Genomic DNA, 17,285 nt, shown 5'->3' with positions numbered 1-17,285 from the left:
GGACTGAAAAAGGACTAAACTTACTGAGTTGCTTATGATCAATGCAGCAAAACCAGGCTCCGGTGCAGGACTTCTCGCCTCGGCGCTCCTCCTCGTCCCTGGGTTGGGAGGTAGCTCTTCTGAAAGGAGACTTCCCTATGAAAGCTTATCTAGAGCAGAGGTCAAGAGGATAACAGTTACAAATAATGATGATAATCTCTTTGCCATTTTTCGAGTGCCTGCTGTGTGCCAGTGTGCTAGCTGTCAGTAACGCATCGTCTGCACCAGTCCACGAGCTGGCAACGTCCTCCTGCAGCGAAGGAGGCTGAGGTTCCGAAGAGCTGAGCTGCTTTCTATGTGGTGGCGGATCTGGGAGTTCTGTGCCCTCTTTGACAGGTGGATCCTCTAAAAGAGCCCAGCCTCCCTGCTCGTGTGGGGGCTCTACTACCGGACCAAGGATGGAAAGTGCTAGAGTGCAAATGAAACCCTGCTCTCTGGGGCGTTCAGCTAAGTCCTGTGGGTGTGGTTCATCTGCCTGAGAAGACAGGTGGCCACTGGCCTAATACCTAGCAGGTTACTCAGTTCCATCTGCCGTCCTGCCTGGGAAGATGGGCAGAAGTCCAAACACTGCAGAAATGAGGCCCCAGAAAGTCGTGGTATTAGAAAGAGCTGAGTGTTCGGGGGTCCAGATATTCAGTGGGCGAACACTGAGCAGCACGGCTTCTAACCGAGCTTCCTGGGTGGCCTCTTACAGTTCGACTCACTGCCCAGCCTCTGTCTCCCTTTCTCTGGGTGCTCTGTAAACTTTCTTGAATAAATGAACAAAGGGAGGAAATAACATTTAGACAATGATGACACAAGGTGGTGAATTCTGTGTTAAAGCCCAGAGGAAGAGGCCTGGATCCAGCCAGGGGATGAGTGGGTGGATGGAGGGAGCAGGCGTGTGTAATCCAAGAAGGCTTCCTGGAGGAGGTGGGCATGAGTCTTCCTGTGGAGAGAGTAGGAAGTGGCGGAGGGCTGCTGTGTTAGAAGGATGGAGAGAATGAGAGCAGAGTCAGCGGCTGGTGTTTGGAGAGTGGAACCATGGAGGACTCAGGGTCAAAAGAGGCAGGTTATTAGTTCTGTTTGGTCTCTTAAGAGCTGCACAACCTCAGAGAAAATAACTCTCTGTGTCTAAGCCCCTATTCTCTTCCATGAAGTGAGAACCCTGGTCAGTAAGCCCACCTCCCCCCCGGGAGACTGAAAGTGGAAAGTGGTCACCAATGTGAGGGTGTGTCCCCCTGCACAGGAAGCCAAACGTGACTCCTCCTGGCGCCATTCAGACCCCCGAGGAGACACGTCTGTTTTCTCCTTCCTTTGCACTGGATATGAACCACAGAGGTCATGGGAACGCACCAGCCAAACAGCCTGGACAGCGAGGCCCCCGGGCTCATTGAGGGGTGTTTTCGGTTCAGTCCCAGACTCGGGGAGTGTCTTTTCAGCCGGGCCTGGCAGAGCTGGGTTCCAGTGACCTGTGAAATCTGGGCAGGAGGCTTTCATTCTCCCCCCGCTGGAACAGACCCAGGCACTTCCGCTTCACTGCGAGTATACCAGTTGGGCTGAACCGTTTGCTCACTAAGCACAAGGCATTGATGCAATCTTGCCTGGGGCTGTCCCTCCTCCTTTCCTTCCTCTGTCCCCTCCCCACCTCTCTCCTTCCACCTATGCCCTTCAACATTTTTTTGAGCATGTCCCAGGCCCTGGCTGGGCACCATGGTTGTCAGGGTTGAATCTGAACGTGGTCCCTGCCCGCAGGGGACTCACATGCTCCCAGGGGAGACAGATGCCTGGAACTGACTGCACCCCTACTGGAAGGGTACCCAGGCGCTGGAGTAGCAATCTGATCTCCCCAGGTGGACTGGGATGGGGGGGCTCTTGCTCCGTGCAACTCATTACAAAGCTGCTGCATCTGTCTCCCTAGTGTGACGCTGGGGAGGGGCCGCTCAGATGCATGCTGATTACAATGGTTAAAATTGCCTACTATTTCAAGGTTTACAAAATCGCAATGTTTTGACCGTCCTGGCAGCCTTATAGGGGGCCAACTGAAAAGAAAAAGGCTCAGAGGAGTTTGATGATGGTTTGAGCCAACACTTGAAGCCAGTCAGTTTGAGATGATACAACCCAGGGTGGGACCCGGGTGTCAAGATCTGGCGCTGGAGAGCTTTTCAAACAGCACCTGGCACAGCGCACACACCCAGCAATGCTGCCTCTTATCACTAGTCGCTATTTTCAAAGAAATGGAAGTTACACAGGGACCCCAGCTCCCCTGATTCCAGTCCTGCATCAGCGCCCCACCCCCGCCCCCAAAATGGGCGCCTCTGCCTGGGACCCAACGATTTCCATGCGATACCTGCTTGTCGCCACGCCTGGAGGCGTTGTGCAAGTCCTGTAAACACAGAGCAAAAACTACAGGCCATAAACATTCACGGGGCTATAAACCTACCACGTAAAAGTCACCCGAATCTGCGCTGCTCTGGTGGCGCCCAATGACGTTCACTCACTGCAGGGTCGCTAATATTTCAGGCTGGTTATTGTGACAACAGCCCCTAATGATCCAACGTCTTCAGCACTGAATTACCCTTTGTTAGATGATAACAGAATAAGGTAGTTGGCTCAGGCTTTTGAACTTTTAACTCTCTCTCAATTTTATGGTGGTCTCTACTGATGGAGTCTTTGGGTTTGGCTCAAGCAGTGCTCCAGACAGCTTCCAGCTTCTGGAAGCTTCTAGAAACTTCTAGTTTCTACCATTGTATTTACTCAAGACGTGCTTAGCAGACAGAAGCTTCCTCTCCCTAAGTGTCCCACTTTGATTTTTCTGTTTTGTAAATTTCTTGCCTTTCCTTCTGTCCTTTTGCTTCCAAGTCACTGTTGTTAAAATGCAATCCACGTCTGAGTCAGTTCTCTTGGGCTTTTCAGAAGTGTATATTTCATATTGGCATCGAAGTCGAGAAAATTTAATGTTATTCCTAAAGGAAAAGCTACTTGCTTTTGCAAAACAAAATGTAAATTCCAGGTACCTTGGTGTTGGGTTTGGGATAAAGGAGTATTTACACAACTTCCAGCCTTGAAAATAAGGCAGATATTGGCTTGAAAAAAATGTTTGCTGACAGATGAGCCAGTGGCCTGAAAAATGTTCCTACCCTTTGACTGGGTAATAACCCTTGGGGAAGATCCTCTCCTTAGTTGGTCACTGAGACACAAATATAACTAATTGCACAATTTATCACAATATGATTTATGACAGCAAGTTATTCAGGACGGTTTAAATGTCCAACTGCAGGAAATGGTTAAGTAAATGACGATCTATCCCCTCAGTGAAATATCAGCCATTTAACATTCATGCAACACATATCTATTAAGTGCTGACTGTGTACTAAGGACAGTGTTAGGAGGTGGGTATACGATGATGAACCAGCAGATCATACAACTGTTAATAATGGCTGCTGCAAACACGATGCCTTGAGGAAATCTTACAATGCTAAGTCAAAACGCTCGTGAAATTTTATGATCTTGGTTCTGTGGAAAACACACATGCAAATGTATTTTCTGGGAAGCTGACTTATTTTCTGTTTTTTCCTATTTCCCCGAATATCTTTGTTTTTATCTATTTCCCCCAAATAGCCTAAGGTGCACATAAAAATTCTATAGTGGGGGAAAAAGTAATTTTTAAAAGGCATTTTAACGTATTAATTCGGAGGTGCCACTATAAGGAACTGTGTCTGTATGTCAGAAGTCATTGCCCCTTTAAAAGTGACATGGAGGGTGTCCTCCACAGTAAGAACGGCTCCCGGCCCCAGGGAAATGTTTCATCACTGGGAAGTGTGGGAGGTTTGTGCATTCAGCTCATGCTTTGCCCACCCCTCTTTCTCCAGAAGCTCACGGAGAATCTCGCCTTCTCCACGTGCGCGGGGACCTGCCGGCTGCTTGCCTACAGCTCTCGGTCGGAGCAAACAAAGGTACTGCGTCTGCTCCCAGCATTCCCTGGTGCTGTCTGCACGCGCCCGTGTGTGTGTGTGTGTGTGTGTGTGTGTGTGTGTGTGTGTGTGTGTGTGTCTATGAGAGGGAGAGAGCCAGCCCACCAAAGATCTTTGTTTATTGTTTACTGTTTTCACCTTTGACCTTGTAAGATTAACTACTCTGCGGTTCACATCCCAGGACCCTGCGTACGGTAGACACTCACTGAATATGAAAGTGAATTAAGACACATTGTTCAGGGAAATTTTGTGAACGAATTTTATATCTACTGTTGACTTAATGAGCTCCATCTCAGTTAAATGATCAGGTGTGTTATGAACATTTAACGTTCATGGAAGATTATAAACTTTACGTTCCTTAATGTTGCAAGTTCCATGGGTTAATTTCAGCTCCACATTTGCAGACTTCTCCACTGAGCTGTAAGTGGGACTCAGGAGATGACAGGCAGGTCTCTGGTCCTGGCGGAGCTCAGGGTCCACTCAGGGATATTTACACAGCTGAAATCAGACAATGGTGATATTGTGTGACCAGTGCTAAGAGCCAAAGGAAGGCGCCTGGCCCCGGACCGGCAGTGTAGTTGCGGAAGGTTTCCTGGACGAAGCCATGTCTAAGCTGAAACATAGAGACCGGAAAAGTTCTCAGGCAGAGGGCAGGGGTAGAAAGCAGGAAAGTTCTAGGTGGAGGGAACAAAATTTATAGGAGCCAGAGCCTAAAAAGAGGAGGAGTAGTTGAGTGTGGCTGGAGGGGGTGTGGTCAGGGGCTCAGTGATGGTCTGGAGAAGGCAGCAGGGTCTGGAAGACCTCCACTCTCGAGGCACCAGAGTCCTGACGGTGGCCCTGGACACATGCGGCCAACTCATGTGTTGCCAGGAGACCAGACTTGAGGTCCTGACGCCGAGTCAGCTCCGGATGATCCATCCTTTGGCTTCGAGGCACAGCTGGCTCCAGGGGACACAGCACACCAGTCCTTCTGCACCTCCCTTACCCTCCCAGGGCTCTCACAGTGCTCGTGGCCGCTGACAGTGTGCCTCTGCTCCTGTCTGACTTCCCCTCTACAGTGGAGATCCCAGAGCTCAGGGCCTCCATGCATTTCACCCGAAAAGTGCACACTTAGAAAGCGCCCCCCAAATATTTATCGACTGAAGGAGTTAGAAAGTTAATGAATGGGCACTGGGCTTCCCCCTAAGGCCAACGAGCAGGTGTCCCGGCTGGGTGGTCGTGGGGGGTGTGTGGCATTTTCTACTTATAAACTGGCTTATTTCAATCGGCTTATTCAGCCCTTCCTTTGGCTCAGAAATGTGGTCTCCAGGTCAGAGGGCACGGACGCTCTGCTCGTTCATTCATTTTTTTTTTTATTGAGGTAAATAACGTAAACTTCATCATTCTAATCATTTTTAAGTTCACAGTTCAGTGGCTTTGAGCGTATTCACCATGTTGTGCAGCCATCACCGCTGTCTAATTTCAGAACCTGTTCATCATGCTAACAAGAAACCCCAGACCCTCTAAGCAGCCGGTCCCCATCCCCTGGTCCCCTCAGCTTCTCAAAACCACTAATCTTTTTTCCCGTCTCTATGGATTTCATTCTTTTGGACATTTCTTTTAAAGTGAATCATAGCATATCTGGTCTTTGGTGTCCAGCTTCTTTCACTCAGCACGGGGTTCCAAGGTTCACCCACGTTGTAACATCAGTCTCTCATCCCTTTTTATGGCTGAATAATAATCCACTGTGTGCACAGGCCACGCTTTTTCATCCATTCATCAACTGATGGACATTTGAGTTGCTTCCATTTTTTGGACAATTATGAATATTTCAGTTACCAAATTAATACGTGCTTATTATGAAAACATAAACCCGACAGAAATACACACATACGGTAAAGGGAAAGTTCCCTTGAGCCCCGCCTCGTGACAACCATCACCATCTATCCACAGGTGACTCTGCCTGACCGTCTTCCCTGCCTCTCTAAGTTTTGCTGGGAACGTTCCCCGAAGCTGCGGCTCTTCCCAGCTCGCCCAGGCCCCAAGACCTCGTGCCCAGCTTCCTTAGCCTCCCTAACACCATCTCACTTCCAACTCTCACGAGGTGTGGCCACCTCCAGAAGCCATGCCTGGTACCCAAGGAGGAGTCCTGAACTGGCCTCGCCTTCCCCGGTCCCGTCCTCACCCTAAACCCTGGCAGGAGTGTCTGTCTCTCTTCGGTCTCCTCCCTAGGGCCAGGACCACACCTCCTTGTCTCTCTGAGACTACGGGGCCTCATGCTCAGAAAACGATTTGCTGAATATGGGATATGCAGGTCAGAGGCAGGTTGTCATAGAAACCCAATTTGGGGATGCCTGGGACGGGGACCCGTCTGTTTGACGCAGCCACCCTTCTGTCAGCGTTTCCAGTGACAGATTGTTTGCCTATGGGATCACCGGGAGCAGAACCTCCTTTGGTGCAGCCTTGCCCACAGGGTGACCATTGGCCTGCCTGGCCCTGTGGCCTTGGGTCAGGTTTATTTATATTCTGGTTCTCAGGAGGCAGAAGGAACGGTCACCATTTCCTACACAAGCCCCCGTGCTCCCCAGGCCCCCTCTGCCCGGAATAGCTTTTCACAAAGAAAACGGGACCCTGGGTCTTGGAGGTCATCCACACGGCTCCCCAGTGTACCTCATTTTCGTGCAGTTACTGTGGGAGGGGTTGCCTCCCCTCCACTTCTGCCCTGTCCTGTGCCTTCTCTCAGAATTCCCGCCACCAGCTGTTGCCCTCAAGCATTCCTGAACCCCTGGTTCCCATGTCTCAGCCTAAACACAAACCAAAACAGAGAAGTCCCAGCTTTCCCGACCTCACCGTCCGGGTTCCTCCCTCGGCCACGCGTGCAGGGTCTGTGCTCCCAGTGACCCCGCTTCCTGGATCCCCTCTGCCTGGCTTCTCCACAGCCCTGCCCCACTCCTCAGACACCGCTCCCACCCCGACCTCCGTTTGGGCAGCCCCCAGACCACCTCCTGGCCCCCGTGGGCCTGGCCTCTCGCCTTGCTCGTACAGGAACCCCTGCTCAGAACGCTCTCCCCGGCCCCGACGCCGCCCTCTCCCGGTGGCACCCGCACGCCTCTTCGCTGCCCCTTCCTTCCTGCCTCCTGATGCTCTTTCCCCTGGGGCTTGGTCCTCAGCCCGGCATCCGACCCCAGCCATACGGCCTTCCCGTTCCTTCGTCCGCCTCCTTCCTCGTCCTGCTCGGATGCCCCAGTGCAACTGAGACTCACCAGATCTAAAGCAGGGCGTTTATCTTCATCTGTAACGCGGCTCCTCTGACATTGTGTGAACCGGCAAGTGGACAGCTGCTCCCTGCTGCTCACCCACGTTTACACAGACCCTCTGGTTCCGGGTTGCTGACTGGGGGCCTCTGCCCCTCCTCCCTGAGGGAGGAGGCCCGGCCATTCCGATGGGCTGTTATTCGGGGGCCAGGCCCTGCCTACACACTGGGGGGTGCCCCCTCTGGCTCTGCGGTGGGCTTGCACTCGCCCTTCCCAGATCCTCCCTTTACTGGCCCTGGGTCCTGTAACCCTTGGAGGCCATTTCCTCCTCTGTCCAAGGGGGTGACACCCAACCTCCACCCATGGGATGCTGAAGAGCCGTGCGGCTCCTAGGTGGTCACCGGTGCGCCCCTGAAACCTCAGACCCTGCCAAGCCGGAGAGTGTCCGCCTCCACGTCCCCAGCCTCCGCACCGTGGTTTCTTCGCCTTGGGTTTCTCATCCAGAAGCTCCTGCTTCTCCTTCAGACCCAGCTTGAAAGTCACGGCCTCCAGGATCTTTCTCCTTACCTCTGCCACAGGCCACGCTGGCCCCTCCAGCCTCTGCCTCCACAGCTGAGGTGCACACGCCACCCTCTCACCCCAGCTGCTGCCAATGCCAGTACACCCAGCAAAGACCACCAGGAGCTTGCCAGTCACTACCAAGCTGGGTTCATTTCAGTGAGACGAAAGGATACCCACCACGGGGAATGTGGGACATCCAGTTAGAACACACTAGAAGGGTCTAACTGCAAGATTTGGGCTTCTGGGAGGTGGTTTGGGGGAGGGAGGTTTCAAGGAAGAAGGGCTTTGTTCTGGATTGGATGCTCTCAGGAAGCAGGGGTCCGTCTGTGGCTGAGCACCTCAATAAATTTCATCTCATATCGGGGAAGACTTGATTGAGCAACAGTACGGATGCACTGGAGAAGCAGCAGCCCCCATGTGTAGTAGCCAATGCAGAGTCAGGGTAACGGTCCCCACACATGTCCCAGGACCTGTGAGGGCATTATGACCCATGGCAAGGAAAACGAAGGTACCTAAACAACCGACCTTCAGATGCAGAGACCATCCTGGTTATCTGGGTGGACCCAGTGTCATCACTGAGATCCTTAAACGTGGACAAGGGAGGCGGGAGAAAAAGTGTCAGAGTGACACAGAATGAGAAGGACTCAACAGCCAATGGCTGGTTCTGAGGATGGAGGAAGGGGCCACCAGCCGAGGGATGTAGGCAGCTGTCTGGATTGGAAAAGGCAAGGAAATGCATTCTGCCCTGGAGCCTCCAGTGGAACACAGCCCAGCCGACACCTGGACTTTAGCCAGTGTGGCCCTTTTCAGGCTTCTGACCTCCAGAACGGTAGGAGAAAACATTTATGTGGTTTTGTGGCACCATGTTTGCAGTAATTTATTAGAGCGGCCCTAAGAGCTGAATGCAGCCAGGATAGGGGGCGCCTGGTCATTTCTGTGGTTTGTGCCGACCCGGTTTAGCCTGTGCTTAAAGAAGGTGGCAGAGCGTTCCGGTTTGGGGTCTGGCTTCATCTCCGGTTTGATCTTGATGTTCTGCGAGGTGGCTTTTGTTCACCAGGAGGGCACGTTGGCTGTGAGCACTGCCAGCTGCTGGCACCAGCCAGTGACAAGCCCAGGCCAGCCCCAGTCTCCAGGGCTGCCCTTCTCTTCCTCACCGCCTTGTAAATATGTATCCGCCTGTTCTCTGGAGTTGGCGGTCTCCTTTCTGCAGAGGGACCAACCCTCAAGCCCAGAGCTCTTGCATCCTAGGCGTTTAGCACTTCTGTCGCTTTTACTCGGACATCTCTGAGACAGAGCGCTCACAATTGCCACTGGCAGCCTAGTCCATTTCAAAAGACCTAGAATTCTTAGGAAAATCTTCATTCTTTAGAGCTGAAGTCATCCTTTTTAGGGTCTCTGAGAATAAGCATATTAAAAACAAAATTCAGATAGTATCAAGTCTAAAGATACATTTCACTTATGCTTCTTGAGGGGAAGCCTCCATATGTCTGGTCCGTGTCTATTGTCCACACATCACCACCGTGCTGCATGCTGAGCCCTGAACCGGTAGCACAAAGCAGTAAACCTGGAGTGTGACGCGTCAGGTAACAGCCCCTTGTCACCTTTCCTGAAATACACAATCCCCAAGGCATCTGGCCCAGTGACAGGAGCACAGTGATGTCGACTGAAAAATGCACAACCTACAAGTTGAGAGTTACATTGTATTCGGCAGACTTCCTGAAGACTTGAGCCAGGGACACAGCCTCTCAGATCGCTCTAAGAGACTATTCTGCCCAGGCAAGGGAGGAGCCAGGCTATATAGGAGCTTTTGCAACAAGGACCAGGTAGTCAGAACATCAAAAGATTACTGTTAATTAAAGAAAACCAGATTATCTCGAGTTAAGGAATTTAGCACCTTTCCAAATATGGGAAGCTGCAAAGGTCTGGGCTTGTTGAAATCATTGCTTTGATGTGCACCTTAGCTGTCCAAGGCCAGTCTCCTGTTCCTCCACATCCCGAGTTCCCTCAGGAGGCACCACTGGGGGTGGCAGCAGAGGCTGGGCTGCCTGCTTCTCCGCATCCTGAGTGCCCTTGGCTCACTGTCCGGGGTGGCAGTAGTGGCTGGTGACTCGATGGCCGCAGCACCCTTTGTTTACTGATACGGCTGCAGTATTTTTCATTCACAGTGGATAATAATAGTAGCGACCCCATGGGATTGTCAGGAGTATTAAATTCGTATTAGGTGAGTATTAAATTAATACTCAATGAGTATTAAATTGAGTATAAAATTAGTAAAACATATAAAGTGCCGGGCTCAGTGCTTGGCCCAGCGTTAGCACTCAGTACGTACCCACCACCCCCGCAGTCCTCAGCATCTCTCCTCAGCATCATTCTTACTAGACTTGGAGTCAGACAGAACCAGGTTCAAATTCCAGCTCACTTGCTTGCATCCTTGGGCAGGGTGCTTGACTTCTCTGAATAGCAGTTTCTCATCTGTAAAACAGGAATGATAATCGCCTGGCGTTGCTGCTGAGCTAATTAAATAAGCGGCATGTGTGAAAGTAGAGAGACTAACAGCGTGTGGAGGACCAGCAGCCTGCGAGGGCGCACGTGAAACCCGGCCCCTTCCCTCCTGCGACAGGGAAGATCGCGAACACCCTCGGCAGAGCCGACCGTCGTCCTTCCTTGCAAATTTGTGTGCGATCCCAGGGAGATAATGTGCGGAAAGTGGTTTGGAAATGCTGAAGTGCTATAAACATGCTTATGACGATTATGACTAATTAAAATCTAGGGCAGCCAGGAGAGAAGTATGGTGTGAAGTGAAGCTCTATCCGCCACCTTCAGAGGGTCTTTTAGAGACTCCGAGCGAGAAACATAACCAATTAAGAGACTGTGGGTCGAGACTCGGAGCGCGGAGGCTGTGGTCCAGCAGATTCCCTGGGTCCCTCCACACCTTCGACTCCTTGTGCATCCATTCATCCACTCAGCAAACGTGCCACCAGTGTCCACCCTGTGCCCAGCACTCTGTGTGGGCTGGTGCTGGAAGACAGCCCTGCTCCTGCTTCCAAAGTGCTGACAGAACACGTGTAAGACAGAAAATTGATGTATAAGCCTTTCCTGTGACCTCTATCAAGTTGCCCATCATATGCAGTGCCAGCCCTTTTGTGGGTTCATCCCCCACCCCTGCCCCCCAGACCACAAGCTCCTGAGGCCAGGGACTCTGTCTTGTCCCCTGCATATCCCCAACACCCAGCACAGGGCCTTGAACCTGGAAAGTGTGGCTGGATATGTCCAGAGGAACTAAATAAAAGCCAGTCACTGAGTAGTCAGGGACCAGGCGTTCATTCCCCGACCTGCAAGGCTATTCATTTGTCTTCCAACAAGGCTGGTGTCTGAGCGGGGCAGCCACTCTGACATCTTTCAATCTGCATTTTCTCTGGGTTCCCATCACTTCCCCCTTTTGCAGAAACCAGGCTGTTGGGGACCAAGCGCTGGGCTGTTTCTGCCTCCAGTTCCTGGTTCGCGCAGGGACTTCCACGTGGGATCACAGAGCTGTTCAGTTGCCTTTTGTGTCTGATGGAGGGGCTGAGCTCAGCTCCTCCCTGCCTCACGCCAGCTCTGCCCGTCCACGTTTTCTCAGCTCCCCGCACCAGCCAACAGACTGCTCGTTCTTTAGAAGAGCAGTGCTTTTTATATCACTCCCATGTGCAAAATTACTTCTTGAATCTGTCTCACTGCTATCTGCAGGGAAAAGTCCAAACCCCTAAACTCGGCATTCGTAGCCTTTGCCACCCTCTCCAGTTTCCCTCCTCCTCCTTGCTCTCCAGTCCCACCTGCCCACACACATTCCCCTGCGGCTCCTGCTGAGACACGTTGTGCATTTCCCCACCCCGTGTTTCTCTACAGCCCCCACCCCATTACGACCCCCTCCCGCCCGTGGATGCTGCCTCAAAAGCCACTTCTTCCTCCGAGGCTTCAGCAGGTTCCATCAGCAGGAAGCAGCCTGGGGCCCTGCGTGCCTCGCTTTACGTGTGCTGTCTCACTACCTGCAGCCCTGTGCCCATTACACAGATGCGCGTGTGCATATACTTCCCATGTGGTGTCGTCCCAGGGCCTCGGCTCCTCTGTCCGTGGGAGTCAGATCTCCTTTCCCCAAACCACCACTCAACTGGGGTGAGCCTTTGGCTTGTCTCTGAGGCCCCTCAGAGCATCTGCCTACCCAGGCAGTGCTAAGCGCCGCAGAACTGACCAAAGAGTGAACGCAGGAGACTGGGTGGGAGGGAGCCCGTCACCCACCCACGGCGAGCGACCTCCCATCCCCACCGGGACGCTTCTCCTCTCCTAGGATTGTCTCTCGAGATGGAGGAGCCCAGAAATGGAGGGAAGGGGTCCCTTTCTGACCCCCACCCCAGCTCCTTCCCAGGTCTAAAAGTATCATCCGAATTAGCCGGCCCCATCCCATAGTTACCCTGACTTGTGGTCCAAGGGTCACTGTCCACTGTTTCTGCCCTTCGTGGGGCACAAGCTGAGGCTTACTAAGGGTTCAGCTGCTCTGCCCAAGGGGATCAGTTATCGGTCACCCGTGAAACTAACATCACATCTTTCTGGCTGATCAGTATGAAGTTGTGTACTTTGGGTCTGCTTTCATAGGACTTGCAGTTGAAACCCAAATTCAGCATTTACTCTCCTGCCCTCATCACGCAAGCTGGAACAAAATTCACAACTGTGATGGACCGAATGTTCGTGTCCTCCAGATTCGTGTGTTGAAGCCCTACCCCACAGTGTGATGGTTTCAGGAGGTGGACTTCGGAGAGATATATAGGTCTTGGGGGTGGAGCCCTCGTGAGTGGGATTAGTGCCCAGGGGGCTCCCTCACCCCTTCGGCCCGTGAGGACACAGCGGGAGGCCGGCAGTCTGCAAGATAGAAGAGGGCGCTCGCCACAACCCAGCCGTGCTGGCACCCTGATCGCAGGCCTCCAGCTTCCAGAACTGTGAGAAGGATGTTTCTGTGGTTTATAAGCTGCCCAGCCCAGGGTGCTTTTTGTAGCAGCCAGCCTGAGTGGGCTAAGATAGCAATTAACATGAAAGTGCCCGTGATGCTGCCGGCCCGGTTAGAAAGCTCTTCGCACACATCGGCTCGCTCCCTCGTCACAGCCAGCTCTGTGGAGGAGATGTTATTATCATATCTCCTCATGGACGTGGAAACAGAGAGGTTAGCTGACTTGCCCCAGATCACAGAGCTGGTGAGTGCAGGGCCGGGAATTGAACCTGGCAGCCTGTCTTCTCAGCCAAGCTCCTGATGGCTCCGCAGCACACAGTGCTGAATGGGCCCTGAGAAATCCCTGATTCAGAGCTGGTCCAGGAGAAGCATCTTATGTCCTATGCCTCATTGAAGCTCGGGGTGCGGGGTTCCTTCTCTACCCACCTCCATTCCAGTGGCAATTCCATCCGGTGTGGGGCTTCCAGAGCCTGCTGGGCACCAGACTGTGTCCCACTCTTGCTCACAACACCCCTGCTTTGGCAGAGGGCATCGTGCTTGGAACCTCTTCTCCTCTTTTGTTTCTTGTGGCAGAATTTTTGGGGTCTCCCATCTATGGGGGCTTCATCTTGGATTTTCGTGATGACAGAAGTGACAGTGTGGTTTTCTTCTCTAATGTTGCCCTTTCCCTCTGTGCCTCACCCTCGGGCTCTGGCAACATTTTTCTTAGTCATCATTTGCGTCCGTCTGGTCCCCAGCCCTCTGATGAATGACCGTGGTGTCTCATTGTACTCTGAGCTGATAGCATCGCCTCGCCCTGGGCCTCTGCTTGGCTTGCAATGATTTACAGGCGACGGAGGCTGGACGTCTCTGGGTGACCTGTGCAAACCAAGACCTGGGCGACGAAGCTGAAGAGCTCAACAGTGAAACTGCCTCTGGGGCCTCAAGACTCAAGGTGGAAACAGAGGGATTAAAAGCCTCCAACTTCCTCCTTGCACACTGGCCCACGTTGTTGGGGTTTTTTTTGTTTTTGAAAGATCACTCAGGTTTTTTGGTTACACTTTTCTGCACGTTTTATTTTATTTTAGGTACATGCTAAAAATGTCTAGCGTTTGCAGCCCAGGCTGGCTGAGCAGGGCTGCGTGTACCAGGTCAACCCTCTCAGAGGCTCGTGGGCGCTGGCTTTCCCTTTGGACTGAACCTCTCTGGGGACAATGAGTGCTCTGCAGGAATCTGGGCTTCGTGGAGCAAGGCAGATCTGGATTCGAATGCTGGTTTTGCCACTTTCTAGCTGGGTGACTTTGAGCAAGTTACTTGACATCTCTGGGCCTCAGTTATTTCTTCTATAACATGAGGATGAGAATACAGAAATGATAGGATTAGAGAATTTCATCCAAAAAACGTTGGGGGCTTCTGGTAGGATAGGCACCACGTGGGTGTTCTAGAAATCCTGGGTCCACTTTTTTTTGGCGAAACCGTTACTGAGGTCGGGTTAATTCTGTATTGAAGCAAGGGCCCTTTCAACATTTAAGAAAAGGCAGCTCTGGAATGCACCCTTCTCCGTCTGCATACCAGACGTGTTTGGGCCCTGATGCCACATCCCTGAGCCTGTCTTCACTGTCAGCTTCAGCTACTTGTTCCGGCGTGTACCAGACCACCTTGTGTCCACATTAAGCACGGGCTCCAGTCCTCTAAGCAGAAAAGTCTCCAAAACAAGACAGTTTTTATGAACATGCGGAATAATGGCTTTTTTGCCCTTGGGTGAGTCACACTGCCCTAAAGCTGACTGGTTCTGTGTACTGGGGAAGGTGGGAAGAGGCTGTGGTGTGAGGGAGGCCAACACAGCACCTGGGCTCTGGCTGGGCACAGAGCCTGCTCCACACCTGCTCTGCAGGGGGCGGGACCCAGGTGACTCTGCTCCACCCCCTTGTTGTTGGTTGGCCCATAGCCAGACGCCTGACCCACGCAGGCCAATCAGAATTCTTCTAGGAAATTTCACTCTGAAACTGACACCTGCCCCACAGTAACTTCAGGGGCTGTCAGTGTGTTGCATCCTTGTTGCAGTGAAGGAAGCCAGTGCAGAGTAAGAAAGAAAAAAGTCACTGCCAAGGAGACACAGAAAGGTGGTGAGAGCTCCCAGGCCATGCTTGGGTCGCTGGTCACAGGTGTGTGTGTGGAAACCGCTCCGTCCTCGGGGATAGCTGCTCATCCTTCCCGTCAGTTCTGGGAGAGAGCCTTGCCGGAAAGTCCCATTTTTGCCTTAGCCACTTCAGCTTGGTTTCTGTCACAGGCAGATCATGTGTACAGATACACAACCTGGCATATCTCGGTAAAATGTGCAGTTTGGGGTGTAGTGTATTCCCAACAGGTGGGTAAAGACGGCCCAAAAGGAATATGCAGGAAGAAGAGAGAGGAGACTAACATGGATTGAGCTGCTGGAATGTTCCAGGTGCTGAAGTTACGCCTTTGTGTACATCTTCTTATGTGAGAGAAGAGTGAGTCCAGTAGGAGACATGTAGCTGCAAGCAATAGAACGTCGCCCCTCACTCTTCAAGGAGACAGAGCCACACGGCCTCAAGGCGGGTCTGGCATCTCAGTGATACCATCAACCACACAGCTGCTTTCCATCCTCCGGATCCACTGTCTTCAGCTTGTTGGTTTTTCTTCCTGGTGGTTATTGCTTCATGATCACAAGGGGGCTGCTCCAGCTGCAGGCTTCACATCTGTGTCCCAAGAGGAAAGAGGAAGGCAAGCTTTTCTCAGATGCCTTCAGCAGACTTTGTTTCATACCTCATTAACCAGATCTTCCCATAAATGTGTCCCATGGCCGTTCCTACCTGAGAGTCAATTTCCACCTTCCAACCTCTAGGCTGGAAGATGACAAAAATAAAGGGACCGGGCAAAGCTGTGGATTGACCAACAACTATTGTCTTTCTCTAGCAGTGTGAGCACACATAGTATGCTGTGTCTGGGAATGGTGGAAACTGGATGTGAGTGGACCTTAGAGGGTGAGGGAAATGATGGTAACAGGCAAGATGGGGAGAACCTGATGTGGTGATGGAGCCACTGAAGGTGCTTACACCAGGAAGACAAGTGTCAGGACCAGAGTTATAATCTAGAAAGATCACCCTGGCCATTACCTGGAGGGTGGCTTGGAGGGGAGTTGGACTGGGAGCAAGTTAGAGGCGTTTGCAGTGCCCACCCTGAGAACTGAAGATAAAATTTACAGGTGTAGAATTTAGAGCAACTCCTTTCTGAGCTACTTATTGGATCAAGGAATTGACTAGACCGATACATGAGACTAAACTAAAACTCTTGAAAAATTTAGAAGAATTTATCTTAGTGGAAAAATAGACTATAACATGGCACCTACATCTGATTTTTCATGTGATGGAAGTGGCTTTTCTTTGCATTTCTGTGTGCATGAGCAAATTCCAGGCCACCTTAAGTTCCTGACTCAGCCACTTAAAACAAGCTTGAGGTTCCACCCATGGGAGAGCAACACCAGAGAGGAGGTCATTAAGTACTTCCGGCAAGCGAAGAATGAGAAGTGTCACTGTGCATGTTCCTGCATAAAGACCTGCTGGCTTTGTTATGTACCTCTTGAAAAATTCAAATTATAAAAATTAATTTCAAGTGATGTATGCTTATGACAAAAAATATATAAAATAGAAAAAAGCTGTTAAGGAGAAAACATCAAAAACCATACAAACAAAATCACTGCTGCTGTTTTGGCCCATGTCCGTTTTCATCCCTGTGGGTAAATTTGCTGACATCGTTTTCATAAACATCACTTCTTACAGTTATACAACACAAAACTTCCTTGACCCCTGTTGTTTAACCTTTGAGTGGCTTCCTTTTTTTCCCTAATAAATAATGTGCTGATTATTAGTGAGTATACATTTTTGTCTTCATAGAAGACTGTTTCTTGGAGATGAATTCTCAGAAACGGAATTACCATCTCAAAGGGAATAAACATTTTTAAAGTCAGTGGTACCTATTGCTGATTCAGAAATTCAAACTTCTGATACAAGTTGCTGATTCAGAAATTCAAACTTCTGATACAAGTTCACTTAAAGACAGACAGTGCAGTGAGGAAGCCTGCCTTCTGTATACTCTCCCTTGGCAGTGGGTTTGGTCATTACATCTGTGGACGATTTATTGCCTTCTTTCTAAAAAGGATCAATACACCTAGAAGCCCCGGGGTAATGAGATTCAGGGAGGCCTCAACTCATGAAGGAATCCATCAATTAGGCTGGGATGCGAAGAACAGTGAAAGTGAAAATGGCCCCAATGAATCTTGATATTGAAACACAGATTAGAGCATTTGCGGGGGGAGAGCATTTTATTTTTATCTGTATTTTTTTTGTATCCCATGCAACTGCAAAGCTCGTGGAAATTGAAGAGAGGTTCATCTGTTTCATGGTATGTTCTTTCCACATTACATGCTAGCACACTGACCTTCACAACCCAGACTCCAAATTTATTTCAAGAATACTCATTGCACATCTGCCACGCTCCAGGACCAGTGCAGGGCGCTGG

General features: G+C 51.2%; 1 protein-coding gene across 3 annotated transcripts in view; it reads left to right on the top strand.

Moving 5' to 3' along the window:
* Positions 1–17,285, top strand: part of C1H4orf50 (chromosome 1 C4orf50 homolog) — a 109,163-nt gene that overhangs the window by 83,267 nt on the left and 8,611 nt on the right. For all 3 annotated transcript variants that reach the window (XM_064488204.1, XM_064488196.1, XM_064488202.1), the window contains one exon: positions 3,891–3,974. In XM_064488204.1, the coding sequence (XP_064344274.1) occupies positions 3,891–3,974 (84 nt within the window). Of the gene's footprint in view, positions 1–3,890; positions 3,975–17,285 lie in introns of those variants that run through there.

This window comes from Camelus dromedarius, chromosome 1 (assembly GCF_036321535.1).
Source record: "Camelus dromedarius isolate mCamDro1 chromosome 1, mCamDro1.pat, whole genome shotgun sequence".
Taxonomy (NCBI): Eukaryota; Metazoa; Chordata; class Mammalia; order Artiodactyla; family Camelidae; genus Camelus; species Camelus dromedarius.
Note: the sequence above shows the minus strand (reverse complement) of the source record. Positions and strands in the feature narration are given on the sequence as shown.